The 15,046-nt window shown below is 37.6% G+C and overlaps 1 protein-coding gene across 1 annotated transcript in view; it reads left to right on the top strand.

The window, feature by feature from the left end:
* Window positions 1-14,352, top strand: part of LOC135619554 (jacalin-related lectin 19-like) — a 34,323-nt gene extending 19,971 nt beyond the window's left edge. The window contains exons 2-3 of the mRNA XM_065121670.1: window positions 13,703-13,891; window positions 13,972-14,352. Coding sequence (XP_064977742.1) covers window positions 13,703-13,891; window positions 13,972-14,208 — 426 coding nt within the window. The 3' untranslated portion in view covers window positions 14,209-14,352. The remainder of the gene's footprint in view (window positions 1-13,702; window positions 13,892-13,971) is intronic.
* Window positions 14,353-15,046: the final 694 nt, after the last annotated feature.

Below are 15,046 nucleotides of genomic sequence, written 5' to 3'. Positions count from 1 at the left end.
CCCATTCAGCCACAAGGGAGGCTGTCCCATGACTCATCAATGTGAAGCCATGCCGACCAACTGTCGGCATATCTCTTGTCTTTCTTTTGGTAAGGTCTTTATTCCATTTGGTAGTAGTACCAAATCATAAGTGTGGTTCTTCTGAGGAGTATCCATCTCTTCCTACATAGCAACTAACCACTTCTCTTTCTGCTCACTTTCAACTGCTTCTTGGGAACTCTCTGGTTCACCTGCATCAGTAAGTATCACATACTCATCTGTAGAGTACCTTCTGGAAGGTTGACGTTATCTAGAAGATCTTCTCAACTAAGGTTCTACGAGAAGTTGCTCTTCAACTCCTTCTTGCTCAACATTTTTTTGCAGGTAGATCAACATCAGGCTCTACACTATCTTCCTGCACATCTCCCCTATCACCCTGATATACTAGAGGAGTAATTGGATCACAATCTGCTAATCCTTCTGTAGAAGTATTCGCTGGTGCCTTCTTCTTCAAATCTTCAAAAGTTTGATCCTCAAAGAAGACTACGTCTCTGCTTCTAAACACCTTCTACTTTTCTAGATCCCAAAGCCTGTAACCAAAATAATCATGTGAGTAGCCAAGAAAAATACATTCTTTAGACTTACCATCCAACTTAGACCACTCATTGTCTGGAATATGTGCAAATGCACGACAACCAAACACTCTCAAATGCCTATAGGAAACATCTTTCCCTGACCATACATGCTCTGCAACATCACCATCTAGGGCTATACATGGTGATAAGTTGATCACATTGACTACAGTCCTCAAAGCCTCATCCCAAAACCTTTTGGGTAGCTTGGACTATAAAAGCATACATATGATCTTTTCCATGATGGTGAAGTTCATCCTCTCTGCAATTGCATTATGTTGAGGTGTACCAGGAACTGTCATCTCATGTTGGATTCCATGTGACCTGAAATAATCATTAATCAATCATGTATACTCACCACCATTATCTGATCTTATGTATTTCAATTGCCTTTCTGTCTCCCTTTCAACCCTAGCATGAAACTCTTTGAAGACATTAATAACATGATCTTTGGTCTTCAAAGCATAGGCCCAAACTTTCCTAGAAAAATCATCTATAAATGTGATAAAATAAAGTGCACCACTTATACCTAGAACATCAATAGATCCACCATGAGTTTTTGTCCTCAAAGGACCACATACATTTGTATAAATATGGTCTAAAGCATGCATTTTTCTAGACAAATGAAACTCTATGTTGTTTTACTTGCCAAACAATCAATACAAGGTTCAGATGCATACCTCTGAGGTCTGGCAATACCTCTCTTTTGGAAAGAGCTTACAGCCCCTTCTCGCTCATGTGTCCTAGTCGCCTATGCCACAACTCCAAGCTGAAGTCTTTTTCTGTAGTATTTAACTGCTCATCATAAGCTTTAGCCTGCAACTTGTACAAAGTATGACATTTCTTTCCATTAGCTATAACAAGAGAACCCTTACTGAGCTTCCATTGCCCTCTATGAAATCTGCTATCATAGTCTTCATCATCTAGCCTTCCAATTGAAATTAAATTCAGCCTCAAGTCAACCACATGCCTCACATCCTTAAGCATCAACTTGCAGCCAAGGTTGGTCTTTAAATGGATATCACCCATGCCTATGATGTCTACTGTGCCATAGTTGCCCATCTTGATAACATCAAAATTTCCAGACCTGTATGTAGCAAAAAACTCCCTCCATGGTGTAGCATGATAAAAAGCACCTGTGTCAATCACCCACTCAAGATCCTAACACACACAAGAAAAAATATCATCAGAAGGAGACAAAATCAAATAATCACCACCCTGCACTATAGTTGTGATATTATCTTTTGACTCTATAGACTCCACTTCTTTTTCCTTTTTCTTGCTCTTCTTAGGTTGTTTACATTGGTTCTTGTAATGTCCTTTCTCACCACAGTTATAGCAAACAATATCTTTTCTTGATCTTGACTTGCTCCTACTCATGCGTGAACTGCTTCTAAACTTTGACCTTCCTCTGTTCTCTGAGACAAGTGCCTGTGAATCATTCTGAGATGTTGCTGAACTCTTTCTTCTCAACTCCTCATTCAACAAACTACTTGTTACTTGACTCATAGTGACAACACCATCTGGCGTAGAATTACTGAGGGAAACCATTAGTGTCTCCCAACTTTCTAGTAATGAACTGAGAAATAACAATGCCTGCAACTCATCATCAAGAGACATTTTCATAGAGGATAACTGGTTAGTAATACTTTACATTTCATTCAAATGCTCAACAATAGAAGCACCCTCTCTATATTTTAGGTTCATAAGTTTTCTGATAAAAAAAGATTTGTTGCTAGTTGTTTTTCTTTCATAGAGACTTTCCAACTTTTTCTAAAGAGAATATGCAGAAATTTCAATAGAAATATGGTGAAAGACACTATCATCTAGCCATTATCGAATAAACCCAATTGTTTTTCGATCTAACCTCTTACACTCATCATTTGTAATAGTTGTGGGTTTTGCACTATCCCCCTGCCAAGGTCCATATAAATCTTTGCAATACAAGAGATCTTCCATTTTTGGTTTTTATATCATCCAATTGTTTTCATTTAAACTAATCATGCGAGAAACATTACTGGCCTCCATGTTCAAATACAAAAATTAAATCACCAAAACCCTTGCTTTGATACTAGTTGATGGGGATATAATGCGGAATAACTTTTGTATATGAACAAATACTAGTAGACCATGATATGTAGTGAAATTAAATGAAATCACAATCAAATAGAACACCATGATATACGTGGAAAACCCCTCCAATGTGAAGGGTAAAAACTATGGGGCAAACTAGAGATAATACACTATGAGAATAATGAATATACAAATCTCAATCTCTTGCCCTAAACCCTAGCAATAATCATAAGAGAACAACTGGGATACAAAGATCATGTCACTATCTACAATATCTAAAACCTCTCCAAGTAATCACAGCAAGAGTCTACTATAGATTTGATCTAACCTGAGATGAGAACACTACTAGATGATTGAGAACAGTCTCTCTACATTGTCCTTGTTTTCTTCCCTTTCTTTCTCTTGTTTTTCTACGTTTTTCTTCTCCTCTTTGATGCTGCGAAGATCACCAAGTTGCTGCCCTTTTCTGCCCAAAAAATGCAGCCACCTTCCTCTCAAAACGCAGCTACCACACCCCCCTTATATTGATCTAGAGTTAGGTCAAAGGGGTATGGGTTGTGGGTTGATAAAGCTCACCATGGGCTGAACCCACTATAGGCTGTCAACCCAACAGACTGCTGCTGCAGCGAAGATTATTGCAACAGTGAAGATTGTTACGGTAGAGAAACTATGGCGGGGAGCCTGGAAGTGGCCACAGCAGAGGAAGCTGCCACCATGGCAAAGAAGACTGGTGGGGGCTGGTGCTACGGAGCTAGTGGTTCAGGTAAATGGCCGGCAGCCACCACGGCAGCGTAGCGGACACGAAAGTAGGTGAAGTTCTTGTGAGGGCGGGAGGTGGCTGAGCGGTCGACAAGTTCGGACCAACTATGGGTGATGGAGTCGGAGAGGCAGAAGAAGAATCACGCAGGTGCTAGAAGGGAAAGAAGGGCCGGAACGGGAGGAGGATGGGGAGAAACTGCAGTGGAGGAAGAAAGTCAACACCACTCCTTTCGGCTTCCACACTGACACCCAGAGGAGTAGAAGGCTTTGGCAGAGCTGCCTACATCCGCAAGGGAGAATGCTCTGATACCATGTTAGAAAAGAAATAGAAAAGAAATTACTGAAGAAGCTTGAATGCATTAAAATGTCCCTCTCCTATTTATACAGATTAGGAGGGAGAATTTCCCTGAATAGAGGATTTCTCTCAACAGTAGAGAGATATAGTTGAAGAAATCTATATTCCTTCTTCTCTACTCTCTTTCTTCTTCTCCCACCCAATTAACACCTCTCTAAGAGACAAGTCCTCTCTCATTTCTTTACTATATGCTCATTTACAATATGTATGTTTGGTTGTGTTGAGATTATGTTTGGAAATATATTTATATTTTTAATATATATTTATGAATGAATATATAGTTATTGGAATGTCTTGAGTATTTGATAAATAATAGATTAAAATTGGATCTTAAATATACATTGACATAAATATTATTTGGTAAGATTATATTTTAAAAGTTCATTAAATATTATATGATAAAATTTATCCTTCTAATATTTTTAATATGTATTCGAAAATAAATACATATTTTTATTTAAATAAATAAAATAAATGAATATATGTAATATTATAAAATTTTATGTATGACCCATGTTTATAAAAAATATAAAATATAATCATAATAATAAAATGTTTAAAAATAAATAAATAGTATTTCATATATAAGACATTTGAGAGGAGTTAGCGATAATAGAAATCAAGAAAATGGGAGAGAAAATGAGGGTTGTAATATCTATTATATAATGATAATCTTATGTTTTTAGATAATATCATAGGATGTTTTAAAAATTTAAAAAAATTTCATTATTATTAGCATTTGGATATTTGCGATGCAACATCCAAACTAAATAAGATTTGAAAAAAAATTATCAATCATCAAAGCACATTTAAGATATGTTTTATACTCTCAATCCATTTTGTAAATGTTCCCAACATGGGTGGTCTTGCTTGCATTATCACCAACATTATGATTCATGTTGGAGATATCATAGATATCATAGAAATAACGTACTCACGAGGCCGATCACTATAGAGGCTATGGTGGCCACTCTTATGAGGTTGTTAACCAATCATCATTACCATAATATTTTTCATGATTTGAGCTCTAATTTTATCATAATTATAACTTTATTAAGGGAAAAATAATACTCCAAGCATGGTTGCATTTAAATATTAACTGACATCAACCATTATAATGAACACCTTGTTGGCACCGAAAAACTTGTGGTAGACTCTCAATGTAGGGCAACTTACTCTTCGTACTAATAAAGATACCTATGGATGGTAAAATTAGATTCACAAGCTCATATATAAAGTCTACAGGACTTACCAACACACCCGACACTAGTCATTTATGGATTTACAACTATTCTTTAATCGTTCTTAGTTTTCCTCCCTTTTTTGTTCTCTCTTACACATCTAGTATATGCTAAATTAATTATAATTGTGAGATGTAAGGACTTGTTCGTAACTCATTTTTTGATCTAATTAATTTACTCTTTTATAAACTCTTTATGATGTAAATAAAATTGCATCTAGGTTAATTCTTTACGGATGAATAATGCAAGAGTACCCAAATCTTTTAGATAAGATTATTTGTATCAATGTATTAGCGAAGTCTACTTCCAATTAAATTCCTCTTTAGTTGATAGAGTAGTCTGCTAGTGGAAGTCAGAATCATACTGCACTGCTTTATACATTGAGAAATGGGTCAAAGTCTTGACTTGAATATCAAACTTATTTTTCTCATAAAATTCTCACCCAAAAGTTAGACCCTTTTGTAGCAATAAAAAGGATATATAAAATCACATTAAATGCAAAAAGCCTCTGTCAATGAGTTCTTCATATGGTGGTTGTTCATGTAGGTATTATGACACCCCAATTAGTCCCATATCAGAAGTGGGCAAAGACTATGATTAGCTCATATTGGTCTGATGAGTATATAATATTAACATCAATTTAAGAATTTTGGTCAATAGTATGGATCAAATAAAGTTATTATTCAGGTAACCCATCAGGCTCAAGTCAAGCTATTGCCAACATCAACAGCTAGCAAAGATTGACATATCAACATTGGTGATACATAGGATACAAGGTTTAGATTAGCATAGTTTTAATCATATAGTTATATTTTGTAGCTTTTTATAATTGAATATGATATATATAATATAGCTAATTGGATTCTGATGATATATATTAGCTAATAGAAAAGAAATACTAGGATTCTTTAGGAGATAACATTGATGGGAGGAACTCTCCTAGTAACTTATCCTAAACCTCTACTTTTATCCTGTATCTAAAGATGGTGTCTTAGGACCTAAGGACTAAATATGATATATATAATATAGCTAATTGGATTCTGATGATATATATTAGCTAATAGAAAAGAAATACTAGGATTCTTTAGGAGATAACATTGATGGGAGGAACTCTCCTAGTAACTTATCCTAAACCTCTACTTTTATCCTGTATCTAAAGATGGTGTCTTAGGACCTAAGGACTAAATAAGATGGTACATCTTAGTTGAGAGATTAGTCTCTCTCTCAACTCTTATCTTAGATCAAAAGATAGTGCCCTTGCAGATCAAAACGGAGATATTGATTTCAATCATGATATAAAAGATCATTTTCATATTTAATATAACATATTCCAAGGTTTTCTTTGAGTCAAACTTCCCCTTAGCTATCCCAAGTTACTATGACCTATTAATCAGAAATAGTAGCCCTTCATAGTTTCTATATCAGCATAGTTTTAATCACGTAGACATCTTTACTTTTTATTCATCTTCTTCAACTTGTGTTTCAACGTTCTTCTGCATTCTTTTTGTTGGGTCCAGCCCATATATGGGCTTGGACATATTGGGCAGTTTGAGCCCAAATGAAAGAAATTAAAAAGAGGAGAGAGAAGGTCAAGAAAATAGATCAGATTGCAGCATGCAGCGTGCAGCGGCGTGTAGAGGAAAGAGGAAAGAGAAATAGAGAGAGAAAGATTAGGTTTCTAAGTTTTCTGCTTACGATCTGTAGCCAAACGTTGTCAGTTTCGGCCCAAATTTTAAGTGAAGAATCCTTGCAGCAAACTCTACAATCCACTTTGTGAGACCTAGAATTCTCTTTTGAGGAGATCCATCCTATATGATGATATGCTAGAGTCAAGATCTATGTTTTTGATGTTATTCTGATCCTCTAGTTATTCTAGAGAAGACCTACTATAAACCTGTTATCATTATTATTGATAGTGGAAGTTTGAGGTGGACTACGGTCCTGTGGTTTTTCCCATATTGGGTTTTCCACGTTAAAAGATTTGGTATCACTATGTGATTGATTATTTGCTCTATTGTTTATGCTGTGCTGGTTGATATTTACATTTGGATATCAAGTTGGTATTTTGATGAGGAACCCATTTTGACACAAAGATGGAAAAGAATATTCCGCTTTAACAAGGTTTTTCCCAACAAGTGGTATCAGAGCGTAAGGTTGTTTGGTGCTAGTTTTCTTGTGTGATTGAAATGGAGCAAGTCAGATGGTATGTTTAAATTGAACTCATCAAATTATTCCACTTGGAGATGTCTGATGGAAGATTTGTTATATTACAAAGATTTGTATAAGCCTATCAAGGTTAAAGATAAACCTTCTACTATGGATGATGAAGAATGGGAAGTTCAACATAAAAAAGCTATTGCCTATATTGGAAGATGGATGGATATAAACTTGCATGTGCATATTTCTGATGAAACCAAAGCTGATGTTGTTTGGCAAAGGTTAGAAAACCTCTTTGCGAAAAAGAGAGTGGGAAATAGAATTTCTCTCCTCAGAAGGCTTGTAAATTTGAAGTATAAAGATGGTGGTAACATTGTTGAGCACATAAGCCTATTTCAGAGTCTTGCAAATAAGTTGGTTGCTATGAAAATGAATATAGATGATGAGATGCAGGGATTGTTATTTCTCAGCTCTTTACTAGAAAGTTGGGAAACGTATGTGGTGACTATTTGCAACTCCACGCCAGAGGGAACTCTAACTATTGATATGGTTAAAGACAGTTTGCTAAATAAAGATGCCAGAATGAAAGAATAGGGTGAATCTTCTTCTAGTGCATTTGTTACTGAAAAACAAGAAAGACGTGGAAGAAGTCATAGCAGAAATCCATATGGATATAGAGGAAGATCTAAGTCTAGAAGAGATATCAAATGTTTTCACTATAATAGGCTAGGTCACATGAAGAAAAAGTGTAGGTTTTGGAAGCGAGAACAGAATGAAATGATGAAAAATGAGAAAGAGACTAATACAGTTGCTACTGAAGGTAATATCACTATTGTCTATGATGAAGGTTGTGTTAGCCTTGTAGCTCAGGACAGTAATTAGGTAATTGACTCTGGTGCTTCATTTCATGTTACTTCTCATGGTGATTTCTTTAGATCTTACACTACTGGTGAATTTGGTAATGTTAGAATGGGAAACAATGGTACATCTAAGATTGTGGGTATTGGAGATATTTGCTTGGAGACCAGTATTGGGAGCAAATTCATACTCAAAGATGTAAGGCATGTTCCAGATATTCGTATTAACTTGATATCTACAGGTAGACTTGATGATGAGGGTTTTGCACATTATTTTGGTGAAAGCAAATGGAAACTTACTAAAGGTTCTCTGATTGTGGCAAAAGGAAAGAAGATTAACTCTTTTTATGTTATAGAAGCTAAGCTACATAAAAGAGAGATTAATGCAATTCAAAAAGGTGAAAGTATAGATCTTTGGCATAAGAGGCTTGGATATATCAGCGAGAAGGGACTTCAAACTCTTGCTAGAAAGCAGTTCTTACCAGAGTTGCAAGTTACATCTCTTAAATCTTGTGATCATTGCTTAGCTGAAAAACACATAGAGTTGCATTTCAGACATATCCATCATCTAGAAGATCAGATGTTATTGATTTAGTTCATATTGATGTTTGTACTATGCAAACTAGAACTCTTGGAGGTGCTCTTTATTTTGTTACTTTTATTGATGACCATTATAGAAAAGTGTGGGCTTTTGCTTTGAAATCTAAAGACCAGGTACTCGATGTTTTCAAGGAGTTTCATGTCAGTGTTGAAAGAGAAATTGGCAAAAAACTAAAGTGTATTCGATCAGATAATGGTGGCGAGTACAAGGTTCCTTTTGAGAATTATTGCAGGTTCCATGGTATCGGGCTTGAGAAAACAATTCCTAAAACTCCTCAGCAGAACGGTATGGCAGAAAGAATGAACAGAACCATTGAAGAAAGGATTAGGTGTATGTTTTCCCACGCCAAGTTACCAAAGTCATTTTGGGGGGAGGTTATGAGAACTACAGTTGACCTGATAAATCTTTCTCCATCAGTTCCTCTGCAAGGTGATGTTCCAGAGAGAGTATGGAGAGGAAAAGATATATCTTATAATCATTTGAGAGTCTTTAGGTGTAAAGCATTTGTTTCTATTCCCAAAGATGAGAGGTCCAAGCTTGATAATAAGGCAAAAGCATGTATCTTCTTAGGATATGGTGATGAAGAGTTTGGGTATAGATTATGGGATCTAGTAAACAAGAAGATTATTAGAAGTAGAGATGTTGTGTTTCTTGAAGACCAATTGTTTGATGATGGTGATAATGTTGAGAAGCCATAAACCTCTATTTATATTCCTTGGAGTTTAGGTCCGATTCCTTCACTTGTAGTTCATGATGATCATGGGGGAGATGAACAAGAAGATTGTTGTGAGAATACTAGTGATGATACACCTACAGTTGATGATGTTGAACCAACTGAACAAGCACCTCCACCACTAGTTGAGATTCTACTGAGAAGATCCACTAGAGAGCGACAACCCTCTACTAGATATCCTCCACATGAGTATGTTATGCTTACTGACGGGGGAGAGCCAGAAACTTACCAAGAAGCTATTCTACATGAGAATAAGAATGAGTGGGTTAAAGCCATGCAAGAAGAGATGAGATCCTTGCTTGAGAACCACAATTATGACTTGATAAGATTTCCTAAAGAGAAGAAAGCTCTCAAGAACAAGTGGGTTTATAAACTGAAGACTGAAAACAATAGCTCATAACAAAGATAAAAAGCACGACTAGTTGTGAAAGGATTCAGTCAGAAGAAATGTATTGACTTTGAAAAAATATTTTCTCTAATTGTGAAAATGTCCTCTATCCGAGTTGTTCTTGGTTTGGCTGCCCGCTTGAATTTAGAAGTTGAGAAACTTGATGTAAAAACAGCATTTCTTCATGGTAACTTAGAAGAAGAAATTTACATGGAGCAACCAGAAGGTTTCAAAGTCAAGGGAAAAGAAAATATGGTGTGTAAGCTTAGGAAAAGCTTATATGGACTCAAACAGGCACCTAGACAGTGATATAAGAAGTTTGATTTCTTTATGATGAGCCAAGGGTATGATAGAACCACATCTGATCATTGTGTGTTTATGAAGAAATTTTCATATGATGATTTATTATTTTACTGCTATATGTTGATGATATGTTGATTGTTGGCCATGATGTTGGAAAAATTGAAAAGCTTAAAAGAGAGCTAAGTCTTTTGCCATGAAAGACTTGGGATCGGTGAAACAAATACTTGGCATGAAAATTCTTCGTGATAGGAAGTAAATGAAGATTTGGCTATCTCAAGAGACTTACATTGAAAAGGTTATTAAAAGATTCAACATGAGTAAAGCCAAAGCAGTTTGTTCCCCACTTGCAAGTCATTTCAAGCTTAGTTTGAAACAATGTCCTACAAGTGAGAAAGAAAAAGAAGAAATGTCCAGAGTGCCTTACTCATTTGCGGTAGGCAGTTTGATGTATGCTATGGTTTGTACTAGGCCAGATATAGCTCATGCAGTTGGAGTTGTCAGCCGATTTCTCTCAAATCCTAGAAAGGAATATTGGGCAGTAGTGAAATGGATATTAAGATATCTAAGAGGTACTTTCAGGTTGTGTTTATGTTTTGGCAGTGATGAACCTGCGTTAGAAGGTTACACAGATGCAGACATGGCAGGTGATACTGATTCCAGGAAGTCCACTTCGGGATTCTTGATGACATTTGTAGGAGGAGCAATCTCTTGGCAGTCTAAGTTACAGAAGTGTGTTGCTCTATCAACCACAGAAGCAGAATACATAGCAGTTACTGAAGCCTGCAAGGAAGCTTTATGGATGAAAAAGTTTCTACATGAATTGGGCTTGAAACAGGAAGGATATACTGTTTACTGTGATAGTCAAAGCGTCATTCACCTCTCCAAGAATTCAACATACCATTCTAGATCCAAGCATATTGATGTGAGATATCATTGGATTCGTGATGTGCTTGAGATGAAAGAATTACAATTGGAAAAAGTACATACTAATGATAATGGTCCAAATATGTTGACAAAGTCTTTGCCTAAGGAGAAGCTTGAAGCATGTAGGCAAAGAGCGGGCTTGGTACAGCCCACCAAATGAGCTGGAGGGGGAGAATTGTTGGGTCCAGCCCATATGTGGGCTTGGACATATTGGGCAGTTTGAGCCCAAATGAAATAAATTAAAAAGAGGAGAGAGAAGGTGAGGAAAATAGATCAGATTGTAGCGTGTAGCGTGCGGGGGCGTGCAGAGGAAAGAGGAGAGAGAAAGATTATGTTTCTGAGTTTTCTGCTTGACGATAAGTGGCCAAACGTTGTTAGTTTCGGCCCAAATTTTAAGTGGAGAATTCTTGTAGCAAACTCTACAATCCTAATGGTGTTGATCTGCAGTTTACCCTCTCTAAGGTACTTTCCTGTGATATCCACTTTGTGAGACCTAGAATTCTCTTTTGAGGAGATTCATCCTATATGATGATATGCTAGAGCCAAGATCTATGTTCTTATGTTATTCTGATCCTCTAGTTATTCTAGAGAAGACCTACTGTAAACCTATTATCATTATTATTGATAGTGGAAGTTTGAGGGGGACTACAGTTCCGTGGTTTTTCCCACATTGGGTTTTTCACGTTAAAAGATTTAGTCTCACTGTGTGATTGATTATTTGCTCTATTATTTATGCTGTGCTGGTTGATATTTATATTTGGATATCAGTATTTTGATGAGAAACCCATTTTGATACACAAAGAGGGAAAAGAATATTCCACTTTAACAAGAATTTTCCCAACACTTTCAGATAATACATAGATTTCTATATTTACCATAGGCTAGCTGAAAAAAATGGAAGTGTACCAAAAAAAAACAGTGCTCTTTTGAATAGTTGAATCCTGCAGAGTTACTTTTTCTTATAATTCAAAACAGAAAAGAAGTTTTGGATCAAAAACAATCTAATGAATGGAAGGATAAGACTAAGTTTCTGAACTCCAATCCTTTACCGAGGACGAGTGAAAACCTCCATAATTGAAAGAATCCTGCAGTTTGTTTTTCGGCTTTATGAAGGACAAATCAAACAGTGCCTTCTCCTTCAGTGTTCACTATTTCATGAGCTGGAGTGGCCTACCACAAACAATCCTTAGTTTGGCCTGTTATGGATGAACTGATAGGAAAGCAATTCTTGGCTTCGGAATTCAATTGGCCATCTCTCATAAGCAACCATCAATTTCAGCTCTTACCCAGTCAAGTTGGCTTAAAAATGCATGCTGAAATCACAAGTCATCTTCCTCACCACACACTATTATGTGGACACGCATTTATCCTCTGCTTGTACCAAATTATTTTTGGGTGGAACAGATCCACTTTCTGGTTCCATGGATCACTCAATAGCTAGCAAAGATCGACATCCATTCCAATAAACCATTTAAAAGCTGTACCGTCGACCGAACGAGCACAAGGGAAGGGAGTATGCATTATATGCTACGTTCAGGCGCTTTGAGTGAAGATTGGCAGCCATACACCAAACTTTCGTACGCTCACAAGTCTTTAAGGTTCTGCATGCAGAATGTGCAGCTTAGCATTTCCGCCATGGAAGGACATATGCGACGTAGATGCTTGCCAAGCCATCCAACGTGAGATGGCTAAGATGACCATGAGATTCACGTTTACGTACCTCAGCTTCCATCCTTGGCCGACACCCAAGTGTTACGAAGGATGAGATGGAGAGGGATCATCATCTCCAATTCAGCCCTTGTAGGTGTTTCTTTTGACTTCATCGCTTGCAGAACCTGATGTGGGTCGATCACGAGATTCACGTTTATGTAGGCACATGTTAACCTTGGAGGGCTATAAATACCCCCATCCTCTTCCCAGAGGGAGGACGTGCAGCAACCACCGTCATCCCTAAGTTTCTTCCTGGGCAAAAGAAAGGAGTCTGCAAATGGTGAGAGAGGAGGCTTTGCCTCCGTGACGTCGTTCGTTCTCTTTATACATTCTTGCTGTGCAAGTTGTGTCTGTGTTGTTGCACTGTGTAAGGTTCGATGCATGGTTTATAACGTAATGGCGTTTATTTGCATGCACTGTGTTGTTGCACTTGTGTAGGTAGCGATCACGAGTTTCACGTTTACATAGGTACTACACGTTTAACGTTTTATTTGAGGAAGATGGTTATGGGCCCACCAATGTAATATAGGTCCCAGAGGAAGGGCGTGCATCATCATCGTCATCTTCTTCTTCTTCTTCTTGTGCACATGGACATCCATATCTGCATGCAAATGGTTCTTTCTGTTTATCCATTTCCTGCGGTGCAAGGTTTTGATGCATGGTGGTATATAACGTGATGGTACCGTGCATGCGTGCCGGCGGGAGAGATCAAGGTGGGGCTGTGGGGTGGCAACGGAGGGTCTGAATGGGACATGGGGCCTGCCGACCGCATCAAAACCTCCCGGGGGCATAGGTGAAGAAGTAGCTATAAATACCCCCCATCCCTTCCCAGAGGAAGGGCGTGCATCATCTTCTTCCTCTTCTTCTTGTGCACACACACATCCATATCTGCAAATGGTTCTTTCTCTTTATCCATTTCCTGCTTTGCAAGTTGTGTCGTAAGGTTTCGATGCATGGCATATAACGTGATGGTGTCGTGCATGCGTGCAGGCGGGAGAGATCAAGGTGGGGGCGTGGGGTGGCAACGGAGGGTCTGAATGGGACATGGGGCCTGCCGACCGCATCATCAACATCGAGATTCGCGCCATAGACGCCATCGACGCCATCGCGATCACCTTCACCCGTAATGGTCAGACGGAGACCAAGTACTACGGTGGCCCCCTTGGCATTACCTACGAGGTTCGTCCACCTCGTCATCTTCCTCCTAATTAACATCATCGATTGGTTGTACCTCAATGACAGAAAGTCTCGTTGTTCAGATTCCTCTGCAAGAGGACGAGTATCTTGTGGGCGTCGAGGGGTCTGTGGATACGATATTGGAAACCACTCTGGTGAGGAACCTGACGCTGAGGACCAACAAGGAAAGCTATGGACCTTTCGGCACCAGTGGCGGAAAACCTTTCTCTCTTCCTGTAGCCGCCGGCAAGATCATTGGCTTCTTTGGACGTGAGGGCGTCGTGATTGATGCCATCGGAGTTTACCTGGCACCAAACTAGACTTCCTGGACTGATACTGCTGCTTCAATAAATGAGTCTTGCTGCTACTGTGACTCCATAATAAATGAACTATTACTGTCGTCGTCCTTCCTCCGCCTTGTACTCAAAGTTGGATGTTATCACGAATAAAATAAATCTGGTCCAGTTTGATATGTTTCGAATGATTTCATATATATATATATATATATATATATATGTATATATATATGTATGTATATATATATATATATATATGTATATATGTATGTATATATATATGTATATATGTATGTATGTATATGTATATATGTATATATGTATATATATATATGTATATGTATGTATACATATATATATATATATATGTATATGTATGTATATATTTATTTATTTATTTATTTGAGCTTGACGAATGGATGGACTCATACAACTAAGCTATAGAATCCTGTACTGAGGACGAGTGAAAACCTCCATAATTGAAAGAATCCTGCAGTTTGTTTTTCAGCTTTATGAAGGACAAATCAAACAGTGCCTTCTCCTTCAGTGTTCACTATTTCATGAGCTGGAGTGGCCTACCACAAACAATCCTTAGTTTGGCCTGTTATGGATGAGCTGATGGGAAAGCAATTATTGGCGTCGGAATTCAATTGGCCTCTCTCATAAGCAACCTTCAATTTCAGCTCTTACCCAGTCAAGTTGGCTTAAAAATGCATGCCCAAATCGCAAGTCATCTTCCTCACCACACATTATTATGTGCACACATATTTATCCTCTCCTTAGACCAAATTATTTTTGGGTGGAACATATCCACTTTCTCGTTCCATGGATTGCTCAATTATGTGATTTGACAACAATGATG

Source organism: Musa acuminata, chromosome BXJ2-8 (assembly GCF_036884655.1).
Source record: "Musa acuminata AAA Group cultivar baxijiao chromosome BXJ2-8, Cavendish_Baxijiao_AAA, whole genome shotgun sequence".
Taxonomy (NCBI): domain Eukaryota; kingdom Viridiplantae; phylum Streptophyta; class Magnoliopsida; order Zingiberales; family Musaceae; genus Musa; species Musa acuminata.
Note: the sequence above shows the minus strand (reverse complement) of the source record. Positions and strands in the feature narration are given on the sequence as shown.